Below are 25,050 nucleotides of genomic sequence, written 5' to 3'. Positions count from 1 at the left end.
AAGGCGATGCAGAGATGCCAGAACAGGAGAAATGTGTTCTCTCAGTCTGGGTCCTGACAGAACACGAGCTGCTGCGTTCTGGATCGGCTGAAGATGTTTAATAGACCTGCTGGGGCAACCAGACGGTAATGAATCGCAGAAATGTAGCCTGGAAGTTACAAAAGCATGGACTACCTTTTCTGCATCTTTTTTGGGTTAATATGTGCCTGATTTATTAAATACAGTATTGCGAAGGTGAAAGAACGCAGTCCTTGAAATATGTTGTATCTGGGAATGGAAGGACAGGTCCTGATAAAAGATAACCCGCAGGTTCTTGACTGGTGATACTTTCCTATTCTAGTAGTGCTGCAATGTCAACAGTTGAACGGTTAAATACGACTAAATACCTGCAAATCCAATGGCATTACCATCAGCCTCAGCTGACCTTTACCAGTTGAAAATGTTAGCATGCTAATATCCTAAATATAGGATATATATAAGACAATATTGTACCTTTAAAATGGTTGTGAATTGACCTAATAGCTATTTTAACACATTAATATGCAGACCTTAGCATTCAGGTTGCAGCACAGCTATTCTTGGATACATTCTGAAGGTTTAACTATCATGGCTGCAGAATTAACTGAAACCAACACTAACTAGCCAAATTAAATTAAAGAATGAAGTCAATGACATTTTATAAACCTGTTGATATGATGGTGCTTTTTTATGTTAATTTTTTAGATCACTAGAATGATATCGATATGCAGATTTATTTTTCAAAGGTTATAAGCTGGCGCTGTGTGTTATTTCTTTTCTACCCTTACATGCTGTTTTTGTGACCTGTACCTTTGTGAATGCCGCCTTTGGCTTTTTTGTAGTCACAGAGATATTTTATAAAGATGCAACCAAAGGGTACATATGCTTGTTTGAGTTTGGTTCAATACCTATAATAATGTGCCAGGGTTCTTTCTGGAGTCTTACACTCATGTGATCTCCATGCCGCAGATGTTCCATGAAGATGCTGCTGGCGGGTGGCAGCTTGTCGCTGTGGACGTCAACAAACCACATGGGCGAGCGCCTGCCTGCCTTCAGGTAAAAACACCATGTAATTAGTATGCTGCTGATGTCCCCAGTGTTCATATTACTGTGAAATATATTCAGTTCAGTTTAGTTGAAAGGTGACACCTGAAAATACCTGAAATCCAAAAGTTTAGCTATGCCTGTATGCACTTTCCATTTTAATTTAGATATCTTGCTCTTGTTGTTGATATGCATGCATTAAAATGTAATCTCTAAACAGCATTTGCTTAACCAGTGGCAAGGAATCACATCATTATTTCAACATTTGACTGTATCTTCCATGGCTGTTGTAAATGAGTGAGTGATGGGAGGTGTTTAGAACTGCACTAATTATGTTCAACCAGTGATCGATTACTATTAGAGTGCTGCCTCTTTGGTAGGTGTGTTTCAAACATTTGGGCTTTAAAGCTGAGCTGAGAGCAGAGGGTGTTGCTTCCAGCTCCTTAGCCGTTGATTGCAGTGGGGTTTGAAAGTCTCGACCTTCGTTCTGCTCGACTGCAGGAAGAGTCTCCAGCTGCTAGAGGGAGGATAGCTGTCACGGAAAATATAATGCTCCATAGCCAAGCTTGAAATAAGTTATTTACTCAGGCATTAAAAAAAAGCGCTCAAATAAAGATAGAATTTTGTGTAGAAGAAGGGAAGAAACGAGAAAGTAGCCCCCACTTTACCAGTGTATTGGCAAAGTGGGAGGTGTCAACTCACAGAGCTCCTGCAAAGCAATGTGTGGCTCTCTGGCAAAACAGATTAGATTAACAGCTGCTATGCATTGCTTTTTTAATTTATTTCATTGAAGCACACTTTGTTAATGTAAATTATTTTTTTTATTCCTATGGGTTATTGACTTGGAGAGCAGACTGATTGATGGGTTGGGCTGACGACACCATATCACTCAGTGAATGAATGCTGTTTTTACAATACTGCCACCCAAGGGTGGAACTGTTTGACTCCTGCCCTCAAAACATGCACCTCTTTGGCCTCATTCAAAACAGCCCTAAAAATACACCTTTCAGGGGGGCAGAAATGAAGATAGTCATCACGACTCTCTCCGGATCAATCCCCCACTCCCTTTTTTGTCCGCCTACGTTGTACATATTATGTGTCTTTTTAATTTATTGTCATTTTGCATCTGTGGAGTAATTTATTTTTATTTTATTGGTATTGTTAAATGTCGATGATTTATGTACTAAGGACTTTCAACGGAAACAAGACCGCAAGGACCTTTTTGAAATGCTCCTCTTAGACAGGGTGTTTCACTGTACTTGTACTGTAATACATGCTACTGTTTGACTGTACTTGTACTCTAACATTCTATCTAATAAATATATTCATCATCATCATTGTACATATACTGTACTTCATCAGTCTTCATCATCCTGGTAGGCTGGAGGTCGTGAATGGCAGGGTGCTGAAATCAAATAATCCTAAGTAAATCAAGAAAAAGCATTGCCACCATATGAGATAAAGAACACCGTCCAATGCTATTGCATCTTTTAATCAGTGCTGTTTTAATTCAAATTCAGAATATTGCCTTAAGGATGCAGAATTCCTGTGCTGATATCTTTAGACTTAAACCGAGTTGTACGGTGAACCCATATATTCATCACATTTACTGCCAGCATCAGGACTTTAGGAAAGTATGAATACAATAATCGCCTTAGCATTCTGTATTTAGAATATTTTTTTAATTTTATTTGGGGATAGGGGACATAGAAGCTATTTATCGCCAACTCAACAGGATAGAGCTGGGCAGTTAAAATAAAATCAACATTTACAATCATCGACATGTTAGTGTTTGTTGCTTTTAAAAAAAATACTTTCCCCAGGACGCATGCTCATTAATTATCCATGGGAATACATTATGTCATGTTCAGTCAGATTGTTATGTTAAATATCATTTCTGGACGCCACAATGCAACAATCAGAAGATGCAGAAGTCAAATAAGAAAATATCTTAAATGGCAATGGCAAATTGTTATAATAAAAGGATATAGTTCATGAAAAATACTTGTATAATAAATTATATAATATATATAATACTTATATATGAGGCCAGTCTGAACAATAGACAATGATTTTTGAGAGCAGTTTGCACCTACTTCTCGTGCATGTGTATATATGGAGAGTAACATATTTATATGACTTGTTTTACGTGTAATACCTGTAGATGCTGTGAGATGTCATACACAGTCAGTGGTATTGTTTTTTGATGGAGGATAGATATCACCCTCTCTCCCCGATGCCTCACACCATATTCTGTTTCTTTTCACCCGAATCAGAAAAGAGGAGTGCTAACTGAGGAGACAGGTAGAATGAAGACATGCAGTATGGATCCAGCTTGTTCTGTTCTGCCTGGAACTGAACTAATTGGCCATCAAATGATTAAAATATTTTAGAGCTGGCAGGTGGACGCTGTCTACCTCCTGTTTGTCTGCTGGTAGATATATCTGGTACGGGTCTGTCAGGCCTCTGTGCGTCTTACTGCCAGCCTTTTGAACTGCCTGTTAATGTCCGTTAATGCCTGTGTATGTACGTTGGTCCCAGATTGTTGTTGTCCAACATGCTGCTGCCATTACAGAAAGCACATAATAGATTAAGCACCTGCTTTAAATCTGTAAATTTAAACCCCAATGACTCCTATGTGTCTATTTACAACACAGAATGTTTTCTCTCATAGTTACGGCATATACTAAGGTTAATGAAGCATCATGTTTTTTTCCCCACTGCACTGATCAACTCATTAGAACATATGGTTGGCCAACCCTACATCAAATTCAAGGAAATGGAGAAAGCATGACAATAATTAAAACACATTAAAATGACAATTAAAGGAAGGTATGAATTCCTTGAAAAATTCTACCTACAAGGTCTGTGCGATTAGTTTATTCACTTTTGTGGACAGACCTCTGATAAAGAACGAGCTGATGGTTACTGAAGTCCACTGAAAGAAAGCTTATTTCGTCCAAACCAAAGGATCAGATTTTTTTGTAACGCTTGTTTTGTCCCTTCTGATAGTTGTTGGCCAGTGCATATTTCTCATGACACCACCTACTTTTATAATTTAAATACACACACACACATCACAGCTTGTCAAAATTAACAGCAGGTGTTCTGTATGTGTAAGGAAGAAGGGGGGCATGCAGAAAAGGGATGCTGAAGGACTCTAATCACAGTGAGGGCCTTGTTATAGATGATGGCAGTGACATATTGATGGTATATGAGCATATAATGGGAAATACATTTGCCTGCTGGAAGAAAGTGATAAAGATGAGACTAATGGAACAACATGGTTGAATTGGGCAATTTATTAAATCTAGACTGCAATCAGCCACAATTAAATGTTTTTAGGGACAGCCAGGGCAAGCAAACTCTGCCTTTGTTCAATAGAAACGGAATGGAAATTAAATTAATTTAAAGATTATTGACAGAAGATTGTCAGGTTAACTTGTCTCAGGTTTTGTGTAAGAGTGTAATTTTTGACACACTGACCAGACGGCCTCGAATATGATGCTTGATATATGTTTGAACAAACTTGGCATATATATTGAGTGAAGAAGAAATCAAACACTCAAACAAATAAAATATATATGGAAAGAAGTCAATATTTAGATCCTATTTTTTTTTAATGTTTTTTATTTTTTGCTGCATAAAAGCACACCTCCAAATACTTAGTCACATGCCATTTCAAATTATATATTTTTTTCATCTAACAAATTATTTGTGTGTATAATTTTTCATCATGCACTCATTTGCTGTCAAGCAAACAAAGAGCTGAGTACAAGCTGTCTTTGGCAGGATGTGGTAAAAACGATTTGGTTAGCCTTCAGACGCTGCATGGTGCCAGAGTTCATTGGCCAAGATTCCAAAGCCACAACTTTAAGTGTGGCTTCTAATTACAAAACCTGCCTTCAAGCAGAGAGGACACGGGATTGTACAGTGAGCACGTAGAGACCCAAATTAAGCTAACAAAACAGAAACAGCACCCATCAAAGAAGTGTGAAATTATTTCAGACGCAAGCTCAAAAACATTGAACGGTATGTGTATGGCAGGTTTGTTCTACATTTGATGATGTTGAATTTAGTCTGACATCCTGAGGCCATGTATGATGTTGCAGGGCCATCAAGGCGGTTTTGGATTGTGAAGGACGAGGAGAGTATTATGAAGACTATTGAAATGCCACAAACGAGAGAGGTGAAGATTTGAAGGTCATTCTGTGGTAGACCTGAGCAGCAGACTGAATTTTGACATTTGCCAGAGATTACAAGCACACATGCATCTCAGTTCCTGTTGGAGTGTTATTTCCAGGACCTTGAGAAAATCATCCATCTCATACGCACAAACATGCACTTTCTGTTTTTCGGCAGTCCGCCTCTATCTCTCACTTGATCCCTCACACACACACGCAGACACGCTTTATTCAAAACTCTCATGGGGAGAGTGTCTGGTTGCTGAAAACATCAAGCTGGTTTGTCACATCCAATCCCAGTCAAGGAACCTAACCACTGTGGTTTGTACAGTGGCCATGGATGTATGATCTGCAAAGACACCCAATCCTAAGGCTAGGTAGACTGGACCAAAAAAAATAAATAATGGTAAGAATTCATATATGAAATGTTGTGCTTAATATTTAGACGGTTTGGACATGTCCAGGGGAGAGACGGGGACTATATCGGTAGAAGGATGCTGAGGATGGAACTGCTAGGGAACAGGGATAGAGGTTGAAGATACATGGACATAGTGAGGAAGGACATGAGGGCGGCTGGTGTTGGGGAGGACGATGCAAAGGACAGGGTGAAGTGGAGAAAGTTGATTTGCTGTGGCGACCCCTCACGGGACAAGCCGGAAGTACAATAGTAGTAGTAGTAGTAGTAGTAGTGCTTAATAAAACAACACGGAATAAGAGCCAAAACTGCAATCACAAAATAGTTATTAAACTAGAAAGGTATCCTGTATATACCGTAGGCCTATCATCCATCCATCCATGATAGAATATACTTTATTGTCATTGACCGTACAAGTACGGTACAACAACAAAATTATGTTCGATGAGTGAGTATTGGGCTGCAGCAATTCTTCAATACTTGTTGATATATGTAATATTGTTACTTCAAATCAAAGTACTCGAAAATAATGCAGAAACTAGCCTAAACAAAGTGAAAGTAGAATTACTTGTCTTTGTGGTCATATGTCTTTGGGAGACTTTTTCACATTAATGTTACCCAAATGTAATACTTTCCGGGCTGTGTAAACAGTTCTTTACTTCAGCATTATATCATTTAATTTACGCACAAGTTGAAAGTTTAAAGAAATAATTTCTATGTCGTCTGTTGTTTTTTAAGCACCAATCACAATTACAGTTTCGGCTTTCTACACTTAATAGAGTTAGTATTATAGGTGCTTTTGTGCGTACTGCGTAGGAGGATGGATGGCAGTGGTCCCATTTTCCTGGGGCGAATTTGATCTTTGCAGCAATGGCGCAAAACACTCTTCATCTGTTGTAAAATCTTTCTTTCATGTTTCACTTTTTTTCCAAGTCTCACATGCAAGTCTTTTTTTAGTGTGAGTGATTCTACCCACTCACAAGCTGTTCGTTCTTCCACATACACCCGGTTCAAGACGAGGATCACATCTGTCATATTGTCTCCAAAGCAATGTAACGTTGCTATTTTTTTCTTTAATAAATGAGCAGTATGTGTTTTGTTTTTTTTCTCTGATAATCTTTGAAGTCATGATTGTTTCTATTATATGAATCCTTTATCCTAAGCATTCAGTGCCAGTGCCATTACCCCAGGAAATAGCATATATACTGTATATTTGCCCTGTCTTGTTTCCGGCTCTCTGAATACACTCTGATTCTACGTTCTGAGTGAATGTTTCTTCCAGCATTCAGTGAAAGCCAGCTGATTGCTTTTGAATTGCCTCATGTTTATCTGCTGGTCCACTTTTCTGGTTTTCACCTTCTCATTCTATATGCTGTGCATTCTATGATTAGGACTTACAAGAACAGACCCTTGCTTGTGCTACCAAATTATATGTGTTCTCTGAAATGTTAATTATCTCCAAGGTAATTAGTCACCTAATATATGTTGGTTACCTCCACCAAGGATATTATGTTTACAGCGATCTTCATTGTTTGGTTTGGTTATTTATTTTCAGCAGAATTATGAAAAAACTACCAAATGGATTTCTATTAAACTTGGTTAAAGGATGGGGCTGTTCTTAGGGGCATTCTAGTTTTTTTTTTATAGTTAGTGGGATTATGCAAAAATTAATGAACTGATTTCCACAAAGCTTTGTAAAGGTTTGCGCAACAGGAATCTTGCTGCTGATTGGTTGAGACAATCACGGAATTTTCTCTCGCATTAGAACAGTTTAAAAATTCATTTCAAAATGGAAGAATCAGAATACTTTATTAATCCCAGAGGCAAAGTCCAAGGAAAAAACGTCTTCAAGCTTTTTCTATACGTAGCGGCTGTTATAGCCTTTTTAAACCAGTCAAATGTCCATGTTGGATTTTTATTGACATCTTTTATGGCCAATTAATCATTTGTGTTAGCATACCAGTTTCATTTATTTTCCTACCATAACAGTCTCACAGGCATTCATAGGATCACTTGGCCTTTGCAGAAGTAAAATATAGTGAGACAGATGGATTGATAGATGACCGATTCATTGGTTGATTATTAAAGCCTGGTTGTATTCATCACAGGTAAAAAGGCCAAGATATAATTTCACTGTGTCAGTAATGGTGATGTTCAGGATTAGGGGCTGAAAAAACACTACAACTTCCCTACTGGAATCAAAATAGGATCTTGAACAAATAATTAGTTAATTTTGGAAAAGAGATGAAAATGTACATTGATTTCCTTCAGACGTCTTTTACTTACCGGTATGTGCAATTTATTTTGATTGTTAATGTGCACTACTCTCTTTCCACAGCAAATGATGCGATCCTCTGTGTTCCACATGTTCATCCTAAGTATGGTTGCTGTGGATGTTATTGTTGCCGCTAGCAACTACTATAAAGGGGAGAACCACCGCAGGCACTATGATGAGTTTTACCTGGCAGAGGTGAGATTATATATTGCTTTATTGTTGAATATATATTTATGTATTTCCCCCCCAAAAAACCTACATTTTAACATGAATACAAATCCTTTGAACAAGGTTTTTAATATGTAAGGCCCCTCTGCCGAGGCGGAGGTTGTGTAATTGCCGGCGTTTGTTTGTCTGTCCATCCATCTGTTAGCAAGATAACTCAAAAGGTTCTGGACGGATTTTGATGACATTTTCAGGACATGTTGGGAATGTTACCTGGAATAGATGATTAAATGTTGGTGATGATCCAGAAGAGATCCTGGATTATGGATCAATTTGACATTTTTGGTAACATTGCAGTCAATGGAGTTTTAAAATATTTTCCACATTGAAACCCCATTAAGGTATTAAAAAACCTGTTAAAAATATACATCAACTCTGATTCACTTTCACTTTTCATGGTTGGTGCATAACGTTACAAAGAACAATGTATAACCTTTTGGTGATGATTCAGATCGCCATGTGGATGTGTAAATCTAATTATAAGAAAAAATACGCTGCTCGGCGGAGGTCTGCACTCTCTGAGTGCTTTTCTATTTATAATTTCCCATAATAGTGTGAGATTATGCCTTCCTTATTGCATTTTGTGCTCAAAGCATGTTCATTGATATTTTGATTTTTCATCCACCTTTTAAGTATACAGGCTTGTCCATAACACTGTAACGTATGTTTCATGCATGCTTTTATGATGGAATCAGCATGCAATAGGTGCCAACAAAGAGTGAAGACACATTTAATGGCCTGTCATACTTCTCATCAAGTAGATGAGATAAGGAAAAGGAAAAAATAAGCATATTACTCTCTATCAGTCCCTCTGCTCATATCTTATAACTATCACTTTGATTTGCTGCAATCTGGGTGATGCTATGAAGGTAATATAGGACATGTACACAATTAAATGGAACAAGGCACATCTTGAGGTGCCAATTCTAGATTGTCAGTCGGTGACACAACATCAGTTTGTCTTCAATTTCCTGATTTGCAATGTGAAAAGTAATTAAAACGCAATCAAATGGGGAGTGAAATGTGCTATGTCTGTTCAGAAGAATAAAAGAGCACTAAAATTGAGATATTCAATTCAATTATTTGTTTTATGCAATCTGTCCCAGGTGGCCTTTACTGTTCTTTTTGATCTGGAGGCTCTCCTGAAAATCTGGTGTTTGGGCTTCACTGGTTACATCAGCTCTTCCCTGCACAAGTTTGAATCTCTGTTGGTTGTGGGCACCACGCTGCACATCTATCCTGACCTGTACCACTCACAGTTCACCTACTTTCAGGTATGGATACGCCTACTGGCATATGCATTTTCACAATATATATCTTGTTCAAATGTAAGCTTGCCAGCATAAATCCTTTAATATCCTAAATCTGAATATAATCCACAATTGAGAAGAACATGGTCTGAGGAACAGTATCTGTATCATTGTGTAACATTTCTTTCTTGTGCATTTAGCGCACTTCATGCTATGCTCTGGCGCATTTTTCCACGCTTCTGCAGATTTGCATTTTATACTCTTAGCAGTCATCTGCTTTGGGCTAATTAGCAAAGCATCTTGGAATCAAAAGCCTTCTTCACTCCTCACTCATGGGAAATAATTTGTCTTTCACTGTCCTTGGTGATGTTTCAAAGGAGGTCCCAGTTTAAACGGGTGACATTTAATTACAAGGGATTAACTTTAAGGCTGTGCTGAAATCCGAAGTGTATGCTGGAGAAAAGACTCGGTAGGGTACAAAATCAATAATTGTTTCATCATTTCTCCAACGTGGCAAAATAATTTTCAGCCAGCGTCAATCCAACTCGACATTTTGTCTGTGTGTGTTCAGAATCCTAATGACTTTTGTAGTACCGCGATTATCCCATTGATTCATTCAGAAATGCAAAATAGGTTTGAAACACCAGATGTCATATCTGTGATGGGGACAATATGGCACGTTACACTTCAATTTAGCTTACATAGACAACGAGGTGGAAAGACATTCTTGAGATTTTTCGTTGCTCATCTCATATCTGCATTTTAGGACTTCAGATATGGTTTCTCCTCTGAAATATACATTTATTTTTTCCAAAGGTATGCATTTATTTATGATCCTAATTTAGAACAAATTGCAATGCACTTTATATACAAATAATAAAAAAGAAAAAAACACATGGCTGAAATGGGACTGAAGAGTTCATATGTTTTAGATTATTCAGAAGATGATACCCCTCAATACAAAACCTGATCATTGAGCCCCAAATTCAGAGAAATTCAAAGTCACTGCAGGTGTTCTCGCAATAGTAAAAATTAGAAGGTGCAACTCTTACAGTAATGATCAGCATGGTCAGATTAACCAAGGGAGCCATGTCTGGAGATTGTGCTACTGCACCCTTTATTCTCAGGCAAAGGGACCGGTTACATACCTTGGCAAACTGTAAAGCTGAGCAGAGCTTTTCCCTGCAAGAAATGCCTAATCAGAGGTTTAATGGCTCTCAGCTCCAATTAAACAAAAGGCAGAGCAACAGCAGCAGTCATTCCAGCTACGCATAGCACAAAGTGTCCTTGCTCATAAAATACTCCATGAGTTACTTTATCGCTGTGCAATATATTATTCCTCTGCCATTAGCACTGTGAGGTTCTCGGGTGCAGAACAAAAAGAGGGACGGGCCGAAAACACATTCAGCTGTCACACCCTAACATCTGCTCAAACCTTTCCTTTAGTGTTTTGATCTTGGCCTCAAAACTTTGCTTAACTTGAATAGTGGACATTGTGTTTTTTTCAAAAGAAGATCCATCCTATCACTTTTGTTATTTTTGTAATATCCATATTAGTTATCTGTGGATATCCTTTTAAACCAAAATCCCATGTTTGTTTATTTAGACGTATATCCAAAAATGGGAGAAGAAACTTTGGCCACATCGCAGTGCGTAGCTCGATAGTCACTCTCTGGGTCCCTAGAAGCATGACCAAGATGGATTACCGTTTGGGGGTTGTCGCCACTAAAAGCACTTTAGGGACTGTTGACAGAGCACAGTATTGCTGCAACTTTACCACTGGGTCAAGAGCAAGACTTTCTTTTTAATCAATATGCAATCTCAATGTGTTACTATTGTATGCTATCTTTTCTGACCATTATTTTAAATACTCTAAATTTCCACCTCATTTGCTGTGAATTTTAAAGATAATTCTATTGACCTAAATGAATAATGCTTTCAAAAGGATGTACTTAAAATTATGTGTTTTTCTTTCCCTCAGGTGCTACGTGTGGTGCGTTTGATAAAGATCTCCCCGGCTCTGGAGGACTTTGTGTATAAAATATTTGGGCCAGGAAAAAAATTAGGTAGTCTGGTAGTGTTTACAGCCAGCCTCCTCATAGTCATGTCGGCCATCAGCCTGCAGATGTTCTGCTTTGTGGAGGAGCTGGACCGCTTCACCACATTTCCCAGGGTAAGGAACCACATTCTGTCAACAAGAGAGTAATATGTCAGTATTGTTATGAAGTTATTAATATAACCTAATAAAGGTCAGTTTAATAATGCACAAGGAAAAAGAAAAAGAATCATGGAATGGAATGCTTTTATTGGCATTGTCATTACAACAACGAAACATGTTTGATGAGTCAGCATTGGGCCGCAATCTCTCGCGCTGCCAACACAACGCTCTTCTTCAATTCACATCAGCTGCATAATTTAGGAGGTGGTTGGGAAGAAGCCAGAGAACCTGGAAAAAGCCCATGCAGACACAGGGAGAACATACAAACGCCACACAGAAAGGAATTGAACCCGGAACCTTCTTGCCTAAGGCAGCATGAAACGACAGCGCTGCCCACTGCGACAACATGCTGCCAAATTATATATTAATTTTAAGCAATTCTAAAACCACACCATGAGGAAAGGCCTGTGAATGTTGATAGGGGGCATAATGAGTTGACAGATGTTGCACCTTTGAGTTGGAAATGCTCATCAGCTGTTTTCTTTCTCATTACCACATTTTTTCTTTCTCTAATTTATTTCTATACCTACAGTGGGAGATTAAAGATTTTTGGTAAACAGATGGCACTTGCATGCTGTGTTACCCGTCCCTTTCTCATTTGTTTCCCTGGTTTCTGCATTGCATGTGCCTCACCCGCACCCATGTGTGCACACAGGCAAGTACACATCTTAGTTAATGATGGTTGTCTCTGTTTTGGTTAGACCTGTTGTTGAGATCTTAATCTGGGATAACTAGGATGTGGGAGGAAGGTGATGTGGATGGGGTTGCACTCTGTTGAGATGCTAAGAAGGAAGCACAGGTGTGCCCTTTGACTCCAGGGGCCATAGTGTTGCATCTGAGTGTACACCTTGATTTAACCTCTGGTTGGTTAGAGAACAGCAACACAGAGTAAAAAATGAGATTCATGCTCACCGTGTCTCTTCTCTCGCTGGTGTATTTTTCAAAACTCACACTTTCCAGCTGGAGAAGGATGAACAGATGGGGATATACTCATCAACTTCTCGATATTTGCACTTTGTGGGAAAAATAAATGTTTCAAATGTCAGATCTTTGTCTTTCTTTGCATGTAATTTATTTTTGCATTTCCGTCCTTTGCTTCTTCTCTTGCTCTTGTGTATTTAGCTGCCCTCTGAAGCCCTTTTCTCTCTTACTGTGTCTCATCCTTTGCTTTTGTCCTTGCAGGCATTCATGTCAATGTTCCAGATCCTAACCCAGGAGGGCTGGATAGATGTCATGGACCAGACTCTTGTGGCTGTGGGTCATATGTGGGCTCCGGTAGTAGCCATCTACTTCATCCTCTACCATCTGTTTGCTACCTTGGTGAGAATCTTAGAGGGCTGTCTCATGTGTAAAAGCTAGTTCACTAATACTGTTGAAGTTTGAGTAGATAAGGTAAGTTTGCCATGATTTGAACATTTGTATAAAGTTGCATCTTTCTTGTGGCATTCTATACAAACTCTTTCTGTTTTGTTGGTTACAAAGCACTTACGGGGAACGAAGTGGCGAAAGGATATCTGAATTGGTTTCTTAATGGTCTCAGTTAGCGTCCCAGCCCCTTCAGTGTTTTCTCAAGTGGTGCATCTCACTGCAGTTAATCAGACCTGCGGGCGTAGGAACTGCTGACATCTTGATGCTTGGTCTTCTTACATGGGGAGCTGTCATACAGTACAGACACTCTGGATGACTCACACTTCAGGCCATACAGAGAGGATGTCCTCCAGAACAAATTAATTTACTAGACACTGGTTGTACTTTAAAAAAAGTTATATTATTTTATTAAATTGTAAATGACATTAACATGTTGTAATGAGATCACACACACACAAACAGCATACAGGCTCATGCATTTGCTCTTGCTGCATTGTAGATTCTGCTCAGTCTTTTTGTGGCTGTTATCTTGGACAATCTGGAGTTAGATGAAGACTTGAAGAAGCTCAAACAGGTAAGATGCTCATGCAGCTGAACTCTAGAAGCTCAATAGACTGATGTGAAGATCTGTGACGGCACCCGTTACAGTTAATTCATTTATTTTTACAATATGAAAATTCCAAATGCAGCGATGTAGCCAATACATAATCAGTATCTTAAAGTGAAGATATCTGAGTTAACGCATAACTTGCAGCAGCGTTCCATCTTGAAACCCATTCGTCACAGAATTAAACTAGAAAATCACTTGGAGAGCGCAGACCTCCGCCAAGCACCTGAGTCTCCCTATATTGTGATTTACATAAAAAATAATGCCTCTATATTTATTTTGTCTATATTTTTAGCATCTTTAACCATGAAATCAAACCTTTAGCAATTGGATTCACATTGATATCATTATTAGTTTAGAGGTTATTCACAAAAAGCACACTTTCAGTAATGGCAGATTCTTCTGGATCAAGATCCTTAGCTTTCAAAGAAACAACAAATCCGTTTGAGCTGATTAGGTCTCGTTCAGGTCAACGATTCCTCCACAGCTGTGCGGGGGTAGAAATCAACCTGCAGCAAATGTCACCATAGCAACCCTCACAAATGGGGTTTAATGTGAAAATGTAATGTTTATTTCCAGACCGCATTCTGGATCAGATCCAGAAGACATTTTGCATGATGGTGAATATCGGACCCCTTTATGACTGTGATTTTTGGGGAGTGAATTAAATGCATATTTTATTAGATATGATTTTTTGAAAAAGCCCCCATTATGGGAGGGAATGGGAAACTTACTTTAAATTCATCAGTTTTCTTGTAGAGGAGACAATCACAATCGTATCTGGCTACGGGCGAGAGGTGGGGTACACCCCGAATGAGATGCCAGCTCCATTGTTTATAATGTACTACCAAGTGTTCATTCAACAACACCGATTCCACAGAAACCTGCTGACAGGCTGATGAGTCTAAACTCCACACACACACTGCCAGCATCTGCTTAGTAGCTTGGTAAAAATTTGAAGCACAGCTGCCTTTTGAATGATAAACAGCTGTAGTGATTATGTGACAAGTTTTCCTCCTCACTTGTGTGAACGGATTTTAAAATGAAACCTTTCAGAGGAGGTTTAGCGGTGGTCTATGATGTCGCTAGTGGTTTAATCCCTGGCCCCTGTAATCTCAGTGTCCTTGGGAAGATTCTGAAGCCCAAATTGCTCGAGAAGACGTGGAGCGTTTGAGTACTGATAGTTACTGCTCCTGAGAAGCCTCTGCCGCCACAGTGAATGAGTTCATGCCAAATGCCTCATGTCAGTCAGAGTAAGACATGGTATAGTAATGCTTATTATAAAAGTAGAGGTAATTCCTGCTTGATATGTGCCACTCCATGTGTTTTAATGTTTTGGTACCCAGGGAAGAGTGCCAGACTTGTAATGTAACCACACGTCGACAGTAATGTCTTCATTCTTTCCTTTTTTGGGCTGTTCTCTGGCGAGTTGAGTTAGTGGGAAATTATCATTAAAACAGGCTAAATCCTGTTGAATAAAAAGTTATCTAATTGCTGAACTTAAATGAGCAGTTTCTTTCCTCAAGTGAAAAAGGTTTGTAATTTGAGATGAATTTCTTCAAGGGACACGGAGTCATCTCAACAGACAAAATTGAGAAATGGCTTCATTTAAAGTCAATCAAGCATACTTCTAAGTTTGTGTTTCTTTTGTAGCCATACAATGCCTTTTATTATAATTAATCATCCATAAGCTCAATGACATTAACAAAGTAAGCACACACACACATGCACGCTCACATAAACGATATGCACTGTGTGCGTTGATATCCGGCTGGCAGATCTCAGCTTGGCTGGGCAGGTTATATTCCACCCACAGCTAAGTGATTAGAGGCAGTGACTGTAAAATTACCAATTTTACAGGTGCTTCCATCACAGATATGAAAACTGACTATAAATACACCGTATATGGTGATCACGATTCCAGAGAAGGCTTCTGCTAACATTTGGCAAAGGCCTCAAGACATGGCCGATGGTCATAAATGCACTTGTCGGCTGTGAGTGATGAGAAGTCGAGTTGGGTGGATGTGATTACTAATTGTTGCCTGCTGTTTAATGACTGACTTCACTGAGTTGGTACAGCAACATTTGTCATTTGTCTTTAATATGACTTGATGAGGTCTTAAAAAAGTCATACAATCTGTTTTGCCAACTTGTTTTCTTTCAGTGTAGTGCTACAACGATTCACCGATTAAATCGAGTTACTCGATTAGAAAAAAAGCTTCAAATTCAATACTGTTGCCTCGAGGATTTGTTTAATTAGTGTTGCTTATTAAAATCACCCATAAATTGCTGGCACGTACCGCCTGGAAGATTGTTTCTGCATGTGAGGGGAAGCACCTGAACATGTACATAGGTAACCAAGAGCAGGGTGAACACAGTCCAGTGTGGCGGCAGGGAGCTTAGAAAAAGACGGAGAATAGAACAACAATGAAGGAGGGAAGAGCCCAAAGAAAACGACAGAAGCTGTCCAAAGTTTGGGACCATTTCAAGTGGAAAAAGAAAACAGAGAACGCGGTGCAATGTTCGCACTGTCAAACAGAGCTGGTGTATCACAACATAGTACAGCATCGATTCTGCAGCACCTAAACAGAAAGCATCCAGCACATTGATCATCCAGACAACTAAAATCAATATAATCAGCTAACGCAATGTGTATGCTAGCTTCAATTAAATAAAGTCCCTCCGTTCAAACGTGTGGCTACATGTTAGCTTGTATGTTCATTGTAACAGATTTGAAAGATGCATAATGATGATACAACCCACTAATAACATTATAGTGTGTGTTAAAATGTGAAGAACCTTAAATTTATAGTTTGATGCATGTTAGTTTTATTGTTTAAATACATTTTAATCAAGTACTTGTGTGAAATTTAAAATTATTAAACATGTATTTTTAGCATTCGTGTATATTTATATTTTATACAGTAATCACTTCACTCAGTTTTTTTTATTATTTGCATTGAATGCTCTTGTAAAATTAAAGTGCAATCTTAATTCTAATGAGTTTGCAGTTCAAAATAAATGTTATTGCAAGCATTAACATTTGTTTGTTTTATACCTCTTAAAAATATTCTGAAACACTGTAATGTATTTTTATCTGATTCATCAAGCAATCGATTAATTCATTACTTAAATAATCGATAGCTGCAGCCCTATTTCAGTGTAATGTGTTGCTTCCCGTCGGGCTAATGAGCAGAGAAGACCCCAAAAAATGCGGAGACAGAGCCGGGAAACAGAACAGAGGCTTTAATCGCTCTTAAACAAAAAAACACTATGAGGGGTGGACGGGCTGGAACGTCCGGTAAGAAAAAACATAAAATTGCAGCCAAACAAAAGTGAAAAAAACAACAGCTGAGCTGGTAATTAAATCTAACAAACAAAATTCCAAATACTTAGCTGAGGTCTCGTACCAACGGCAGAGAACGGATCGGCATCACAAACAGAGCAGGAACGGGAAACAGGAACCGATCGGAGGGGACGGGAAACAAGCACCGGAGACATTCGGGCGATCTGGTAGCTGTAAGATAATAATAATGCATATACAGTGGAAGAGCCACCTGCATATTCTTCACTGAGACAATTTAATCCATTCTACTTCACAGATGGCTGAACACACAGGCAATTTCTGTGTTCATTTAATTGGAGATAATGGAACAACAAATTGAAGCCTCATAAAATATTCAAGGATTGTTTTTGTACAAATCAAAATATGTGTCTCTCTATATTGTTTGTAGTTAAATATGGGATGGGTTGTGTCGTACATTGTTGGAGACTTAATTATCAGCAGTTTTTGGTTAATGTGTCAGAGTCAGTGAATTACAATTGCTTTTACTGTCATATGGATGTTTAATTTGCAGTTACAGTAGAGAAAATCCTGTTTTTGAATTAGTTGAGAATGCATCTACTCTGTGTCAGAGATAACAATTGGAAAACCACACAAACATTTTGGCTTATTTTATTCGTTTAGTTTTTATATTTTACCCATGAAAAACACAAATTGTGTTTTGCTGCTTGCATGTCAGCGGAATCTTTGCGTGTGTGTGTGTGTGTCCACATGTCACAATGAAAGGAAAATACATGTGCAGCCGAGCGTTGCGTGATAAACACCTCCTGCACAGCAAAATTATGCATTTTGATAGTGAGACCATAATATTAATTTTATTTTATCCTGTACCTATTTTCACCAAGTATGCATCTACATATATAATTAATTTCTTTCTTTCTTTCTTGTTCAGAGGTTATTAATATAGTTCACTGGACTAATTCCTCCTACTGTCAGAGAACCGTAGCTCATAACTCCCTAGAATTTTACTTCCACTTCCATTCTCCGTGTAAATTAGCAGTGTTCAGTCAACCCAAAATTTGACTGGCCTGTTGTGGGAATACATTTCCCACAATGTATTTTAATATAGAACCACGAGTGTGTTACTGGAATGCCATTAGAAGTATAGCGAAAGGGAAAACCCTGTCAGTGAAGTATGTCCCAAATTCATGGGATGCTGGACTTTGTAAGACATGGGTATCAAACCCGCGTGCCACTTGAAGGCACGCGAGTTGATTTTTCGGACCATAAGGCCCACCATTTTGCGTGGTACACGGTGTTCAAAAATGCGTCAAAATGTTTTGGTACGACCTTGGTAAACTATGAAGCCGCACCGCTCGATGGATTGTTGGAGCATTACGGCTACCTTAGTCAGGAGCCTCGCGGAGTGATACGTACCGGTACATGTTATTATGGTGTGTGTATAAGGACCCCAAAATGCCATCTGTTAAGAGACATGCTTACAAAGTGGATTTCCAGCTTGAGGCTATCAGTCCCGCAGCAGAACATGAGAATAGAGCAGCTGCGAGAGAATCCAACATTAACGGATCAACGGTACGGAAGTGGAGGAAGCAAGAAGACGCTCCATGCGTGCCCATCTCACCGATACTGTCAAAACACAAGTGAAGCAAACTAATTCGGATCTTGCCATCATCCCGGGTGGATTAATTAACCAAAGAACTCCAACTCCGACCGTTCAAAGTTAAATTGCCAGCTGCGCGGGAGCGCTGGATGACAGAAGACGAAACACACATTCACCAAGACAGGGAGGCGACGCCGGGCGAGTTTGAGCTTGTGAATAAGATGAATAAAGTTTGACTTATCTGCCTGTTTTCTTTTGCTTAATGCACCTTATAACCCGGTGTAAGACATTTTTCATGTGTGTATGTACATCCATACTTAGACTGCTAAACCTCATAGATGATGCAGACAGTCTGTTTGGCCACTGGTATGTACAGAATCACCATATGAACAAGGCTCAGAGCTGTGAATAGATCCAGTGATTTTAATAACTCCACAAAACTGCAGCAGCTTATGATTTGTTTCTGGACATGTTGCTGATTTGATAATAACATCCTCAATAATAGATGCAGCTAAAATCATCTGTCATTCTTTGTATGGTGATTTCTGTCCAGCCATTCAGGGGAATGTGTTGCATCTGTCAACCTCGACATACCGTTTGTCATGATTTGAGACTCAAAGATTGAAGCACAGGGGCCCATAAGTAGCCTCAATACGATCAGGAGGTTCAACGTTGGCTCACTTTATTTAAAGTTGTAGATGTGAGCTAGTTGCAACTGAAGCAGTACCCCTGAAATTATAATCACAGCCTGAGAACAGAAATTAATGTAATTTGCATTTAAAACAGTCACAAACCCACACACAGATGCATGTGCATACACACGAACAAGAACACACACAAAATCATCAATCATGTATGCAGCAAGAATGCTGATTAGTAATTAGTGAAGTAAGTGAAAGAACGCATCTGAGATTTATTCAACCACTCACCTGTGCAGACACACAAACACACAAATGGAAGCCAGAGCGCACTCCGTTCATCAGTGTTGATTAGGACGATGCATTTACCTGGTGAAAATTGGTTTGCTCGAACGTAGTAATGAAATTAAGCTTGAACCAGGATAGGTGCCGCGAATACACACACACACACTACACACTCTTCAGCCTTCTGTTCAACACCGATGTGAAACTTAACGGTCCCCTATTATGACTCAAAACTCACTTTTCTCATGTTTCTACACTATTATGGTGGGTTTGGGTCCTTATCAACCCAAAAACAGCTAAATAAACCATCAATTCAATCCTGCGTAGTTTGCGTCATTCTGTAATCACCTACTGAAATGCGTCTGGCAGAAATCTTCGTTAATGTGACGTCACATTTCTAGAACGTGCACAAGATGTGTGTGCACATGCATGCAGCAGAGTGCACGCAATGAACTTAGTTTCGGTTTAATTTTTAGCAGCGTTTCTGACAGAGCTGTTTGAGACAGAAAAGAGGGACGCAGTCATGCAGCATCTGTTTGCTATTTTGACCAAAGACTGTCACAGATATTTCATTTAAGTGTCTGGGAACTGCAGTTGATGTCAGTAGTGGTGTAAGTTTATTTGTTTTGCAAGTTCAAATAGAAAAACTACATGATGAGGTTTTAGGGTGGATCGAGATCTTGCATAATCATTTATTTATTTAACCATTTACAATCCAAAACAACATTTCATCAAATTCACACAAGCTACATTCATGAATTGTTTTCTTTGAAACTGGAAGAGTTGGGGCATGGGTTAAAAAAGGAACAGTTGAAGTCTGGAGTTGAAAACTGAGTGAGTCTATGAGTTGGTTATCTCAGATACAAACACCCAATGCACACTGGCTGTGTTTTGTCAATTCTCCCATGAACAGCTTAATGAGGTTGGGTTGATAGCTCAGATTTAGGTGAGGGTCTAATTCAGTTAAAGTAGACTCTTTGATGTAGGTATGCACCCTACTAAGTGCCCTTTGTGTTTTTGTCATGGAATAACTATTTAGATTTATTCGATGTCTCTAAAAATTACCATTGATATTTAAAATTGGTGGCTAGATTACTTGTCTGAATACTCAACTGGAACCAGTCAGTTTGTCAAAGCAGTTTTCATTGTGTATTAGTTTGTGCTGAATGAAGGATATTGCATATAATACGGTAGTTGTAATTGCAGTTGTGAACTGGTGGCCCGAGGCACGCATCTGGCCCAGCTTCTCCTGTGGGCCCTATAATATTAAATAATTCATATATTCTGTGAATGTGACTTTACTCACCAGTAGAAGAGGCTGCGCTTAACTCCCTGCAACGAGACAAGTATCTGTATTTTATAGTTCAGCCATTGCTCCGCCCTCTCTTATTAGCGGCACCATTATCAGGCTGCTCATCTTCCAAGCCGGCCAGTCCCTGAAGGAGTCACCGGCACATTGGAGAACGTGAGGTAACTCCAGATCCGTCGGAGGATCAATAACCTTGTATGTTTGATGCAAGAGGTTTCAGTATTAGATGGTCAGCTTGCGTCTCAAACTAATATATTGTTTTCTTCCTGAGATCCCAAAGTGGAGTTTTATTTTGGGTGAGATAAATACACTTAGAGGCTGGACTGGCGGTTTGGTATTGAGGATTAACTACCTCGTCAGTGAGGACCAGAGGACATGTTTTACTATGCAGTTGTCATTAATGTCTTCCCTTGTCTTTCAGCAGGGACTGTTCATACATTCTCATGAGAAAAATATACATTTGCAAAAATGGAAGAATATCAATAAATAATTATGTGTTAACGTAAGTTAATGTTAGTTATTTCACTCTGCATTAATGGATTGTCATTGGTCAATTGTCACAGAGCCCCGTCTGTGGGACCGAGTAGAGGTGCACGAACAGGAGAAAGTGTTTATCCTGTTCCAATAGATATCAGCCAAACAGAGGGTGTTTACCCCTCAGGGCAGATATGATGATTGTGTGTGTGTGTGTGTGTGTGTGTGTGTGAGTGCATGCTCATTTTTTATGCACTAATTTTTGCATTTCTCTTTGTATTTTTGTGCCTGGCAATTGCAAACGCCCTCAGGCCAGGTAGATGAGTCATGAGGAAACATATCTGGGAAATTACACACCTTTGGGAAATTGTGCAACTGAAAATATATTCAGAGGATGATGTAAAATGAAAACATAAACGCCTTGTGTTCATTCACAATCTGTTTGCTTAGTGCAGAGAAACGTACACGTCAGTCATTGAGCTGAATCCTCCGTCAGAGGGTGCAGCTGCTAAGCCTGCAGAGGACATATGAGCACAGGGGGCACAGTAATGGCTACTCTCCCTGTTGACGCTGTGACGTTAAAGGGACCAGAAGGACGAGCATGACAACATTTCAAATGCATTTTCTTTGTCTGTGTTACACTTATGTGCTATTGCAGTATGAGTCACTGACACAGTCAAGCAGTCGTCTTATGCTGCGCCTATTTCTAAGTAGAGCTTGATTTGATGAATAGGCCGGGTCAGTTTATTAGCTGATATTCGGTCACTTTAGCAAACTGGGGCAAAGCAATGTCAGATATGGTTGAGATAATAATATATTACAAACAGAAAAATATTACCTTCTTTGTTGAACAGAAACAACCAAGTTTATAAATCATCTGAAAAAGAGTTCACATCCATTTCCCAGTTTTCGAGAGAGCAGCATAACACTCTCTGAATGCCTTATTTCCTCTCACGTTGGTGCAGTGATGTGGAAATGAACTCCGGGATGCTGAACGAATTTTTATTCCCCGCCATAAATTTAAAATTAATTACCATCATATTTCTTATATGTCACACCTTATTTTATTAGAATTCTGAACACTAGATTGATTCATCACTTCTATCAAATTGTATATATACTATATATAAATATTTGTTCTCAGACAAGAGTTCTGCCTCTCTTCAACGGCCAATAACTCCAGAATAATAGATCCAGAATGGAGCACACTTTTCTTTTCTTGATGAAAGAAGTGACTTTAAACTTTCATTTGGTAGGTTCGGTATTTGCATAGTCATAGTACAAAACATTATGAGGGGCTTGAAAAAAGGACAAAATGAGCGAAAACTGGGGCAATCAGCATCGAGCTGAGCTGAAAACGTCTGGCACTGAAAGCGTTAAGTAGACAATTACATCTGAAATATGAAGAAACACTTTGCAAGATGAAACTGAATGAAGTTGATCTGATTTAGACTCACCTGAACTCAAAGTCAAACTGGGGTGCTCATCTGTGCTTGATTTGTACTTCTAAACTCACCTGTTTCTACCGCCACATGAGGCATCAGCACTCCTTCAGTCAGAGTTTAGTCGGAGAACATTTCTCCCAAAAGTTCAGTCGTCGGCAAGAATCTCTGAACATGGACTTTCAGGCAATCACCTCCTTCACTGGCAGGGAGTCGTAGTGCACCAGGTGTGCAATGACCCCTTTAGCTGTCTTGTTAAACTTATTAAACTTAATTTTGATATTCTAATTACTTTTTCAAAATGACGTTACTGTTCAATAAGTCTGTGGAGGAAAGTGTTCTGTATAAAGAGATTCCTGGCCAGAAACCTGGAGCATGATCATGGCAGCAGAGAAGCATCTCAATAGGTCTAATCTGGCTCATAAGATTTGTGCTGTTGGTATAAACCTGCCTTTGGGCTCCTATTTTAAGAGACATTCTCCAGCAGTTATCTGCATTTATTTATGCAAAGCACCATCCAAGGCTAATTTGATTGGTTTAAAACAATAGCAAACAAGCCCCATAGTGTTGTTTCCACGATACTGTACCAGGACAATGGTGGGAACATTAATGTTGGCCAAATAGGGACTATTATCTATATCTTGTTATGGCTCTATTTTAATATGGAGCAAAATTGAATCAGAATTTGGCTCAGAAAACACACTCATAAATTAATTGATGTTATTTCCCGGCTTGTTCATGCTCCTTGTACTTTCTGGTGTTTGTTAACGTGTGTAGCCAGTAACCCCTGGCTCATTCACCCATATTCATTAGGTACCCAGACCAACAATGGCCTTCAGAAGGGATTTCCTCTACATACACTTGAGGACAGTTGTTGTGATAAATATTCATTTTCCACATTATCTGATCATGAGTGTTAGGGTGTGCTGCTGTTTACATCTGTACCATTTTACCACACTGCCATCTAGTGAAAGACCTACACATGCAAAGTTTGATTTATGATGTGTTGCTGTTTATGGATTAATGGTTATGCTGCCTTTGCATGTGTGTGTGTGTGTGTCTGTGTCTGTGGTCATGATTGTGTCACTTTGCACAACAGAGGACTACGTGGGCATGTTTGTTCCATGTTTGTCAGTTGAAATTAGTGTGATCTGGAATTGGCTGGGAGAGATCAAACAGGGGGAGAGGAAGGTTGGTAAATGACTTGGAGCAAGCAAAGTGGAGGGGGGGGGGGGGGGGGGGGTAGGGAGAGGAAGGAGATGAGAAACGGGGGAGCAGGGGTTGTTGTCTCTGCGCACATAAGGTTTAGGATAAGCAGTCGGTGTTCCACGGGAGTGACAAGAACACACTGTCCTCTCTATTTACCCGGTGTGGATATGCACATGTGTGTATGGCTTAGCATGTTCGTATGTGTGCCTTCTCTGTCGATGCTTCAGAAGGGCCTCAATGATGAAAGTACACTTTGTTCAGAATAATTTTGTCTTATGCGTGTGGATGGATTGTGTTGCAGCAGGAGCTCATTATGTCTGAATTAAACTAAAAGCCTGTCCTACATTTGTGTGACTTAATGGATCAAGGACTTATTGGAGCTGTGGTGCGAGAGAAAAGAGGCAGATGGAGAAGCAGCAATGGGCGGAGTGTAGCCCTCAGAGAAAACACAATGTGTTCCTATCTTGAAGTGTCACCTTCAGTTCTGGATTGGAGGACACTCAAAGTCCTGTGTCTCTGCTGTGTCTAACGCACACTCTAAGATGATTTCTTGCAAGAAATCATTCTGAAAAAGACAAAATAAAAGGTTTGCCACTTAGCATTTACACTGCAGTCAGACATTCATTTTACTCGGTTTGTTTAAAAATCAGTTTAACATCCATGTAACCAGAGTTTTGGCTATAATTGCATCATTGTAAGGAAAATTTAACAGACATTTTAAAGGTGGTTTTATATCTAAGATTGAAAAAAATACAACGATACATTGACATGTAATGCTGAAGGCACATTTAAATTTGCATCACTTTATTTTTGTATCCACATATTTAATATGTGTAACAAGAGGATGCAGAAGTGTACCTCTAATGCTGTTCAACATGTACTCTATGTATTGCTTGAATATACCACATACTAGACATTATAGTCTAATACTTGTGTATGGTATACTTGAGTATGGTATACTTGAGTGAAACTTGAGTGAAACTTGAGTGAACTTTTAGGTGAAAAGCCATTTGAAAATATCACAGTGCCTCATTTGTAAAGCCACCGGCATGGAGATAAACAGAACTTATTAAAGCAGTTGTAGGTAGCTATTAGAAATTTACAGCAGCTCTGCAGCATGGCTCATCACACACCTAATGAGAGGAGAGGGTGACCCTGCTTTCTGGCTCACAGCTTTCCCACCCG

General features: G+C 39.2%; 1 protein-coding gene across 1 annotated transcript in view; it reads left to right on the top strand.

Annotated features, from left to right (window-relative positions):
• Nucleotides 1–25,050, top strand: part of nalcn (sodium leak channel, non-selective) — a 50,535-nt gene that overhangs the window by 9,468 nt on the left and 16,017 nt on the right. The window contains exons 10-15 of the mRNA XM_068746111.1: nucleotides 988–1,074; nucleotides 8,000–8,131; nucleotides 9,268–9,435; nucleotides 11,393–11,584; nucleotides 12,812–12,949; nucleotides 13,497–13,571. Coding sequence (XP_068602212.1) covers nucleotides 988–1,074; nucleotides 8,000–8,131; nucleotides 9,268–9,435; nucleotides 11,393–11,584; nucleotides 12,812–12,949; nucleotides 13,497–13,571 — 792 coding nt within the window. The remainder of the gene's footprint in view (nucleotides 1–987; nucleotides 1,075–7,999; nucleotides 8,132–9,267; nucleotides 9,436–11,392; nucleotides 11,585–12,811; nucleotides 12,950–13,496; nucleotides 13,572–25,050) is intronic.

The sequence above is a fragment of the Brachionichthys hirsutus genome, chromosome 12, assembly GCF_040956055.1.
Source record: "Brachionichthys hirsutus isolate HB-005 chromosome 12, CSIRO-AGI_Bhir_v1, whole genome shotgun sequence".
NCBI lineage: Eukaryota > Metazoa > Chordata > Actinopteri > Lophiiformes > Brachionichthyidae > Brachionichthys > Brachionichthys hirsutus.
This window is presented reverse-complemented; position numbering and strand designations above follow the sequence as displayed.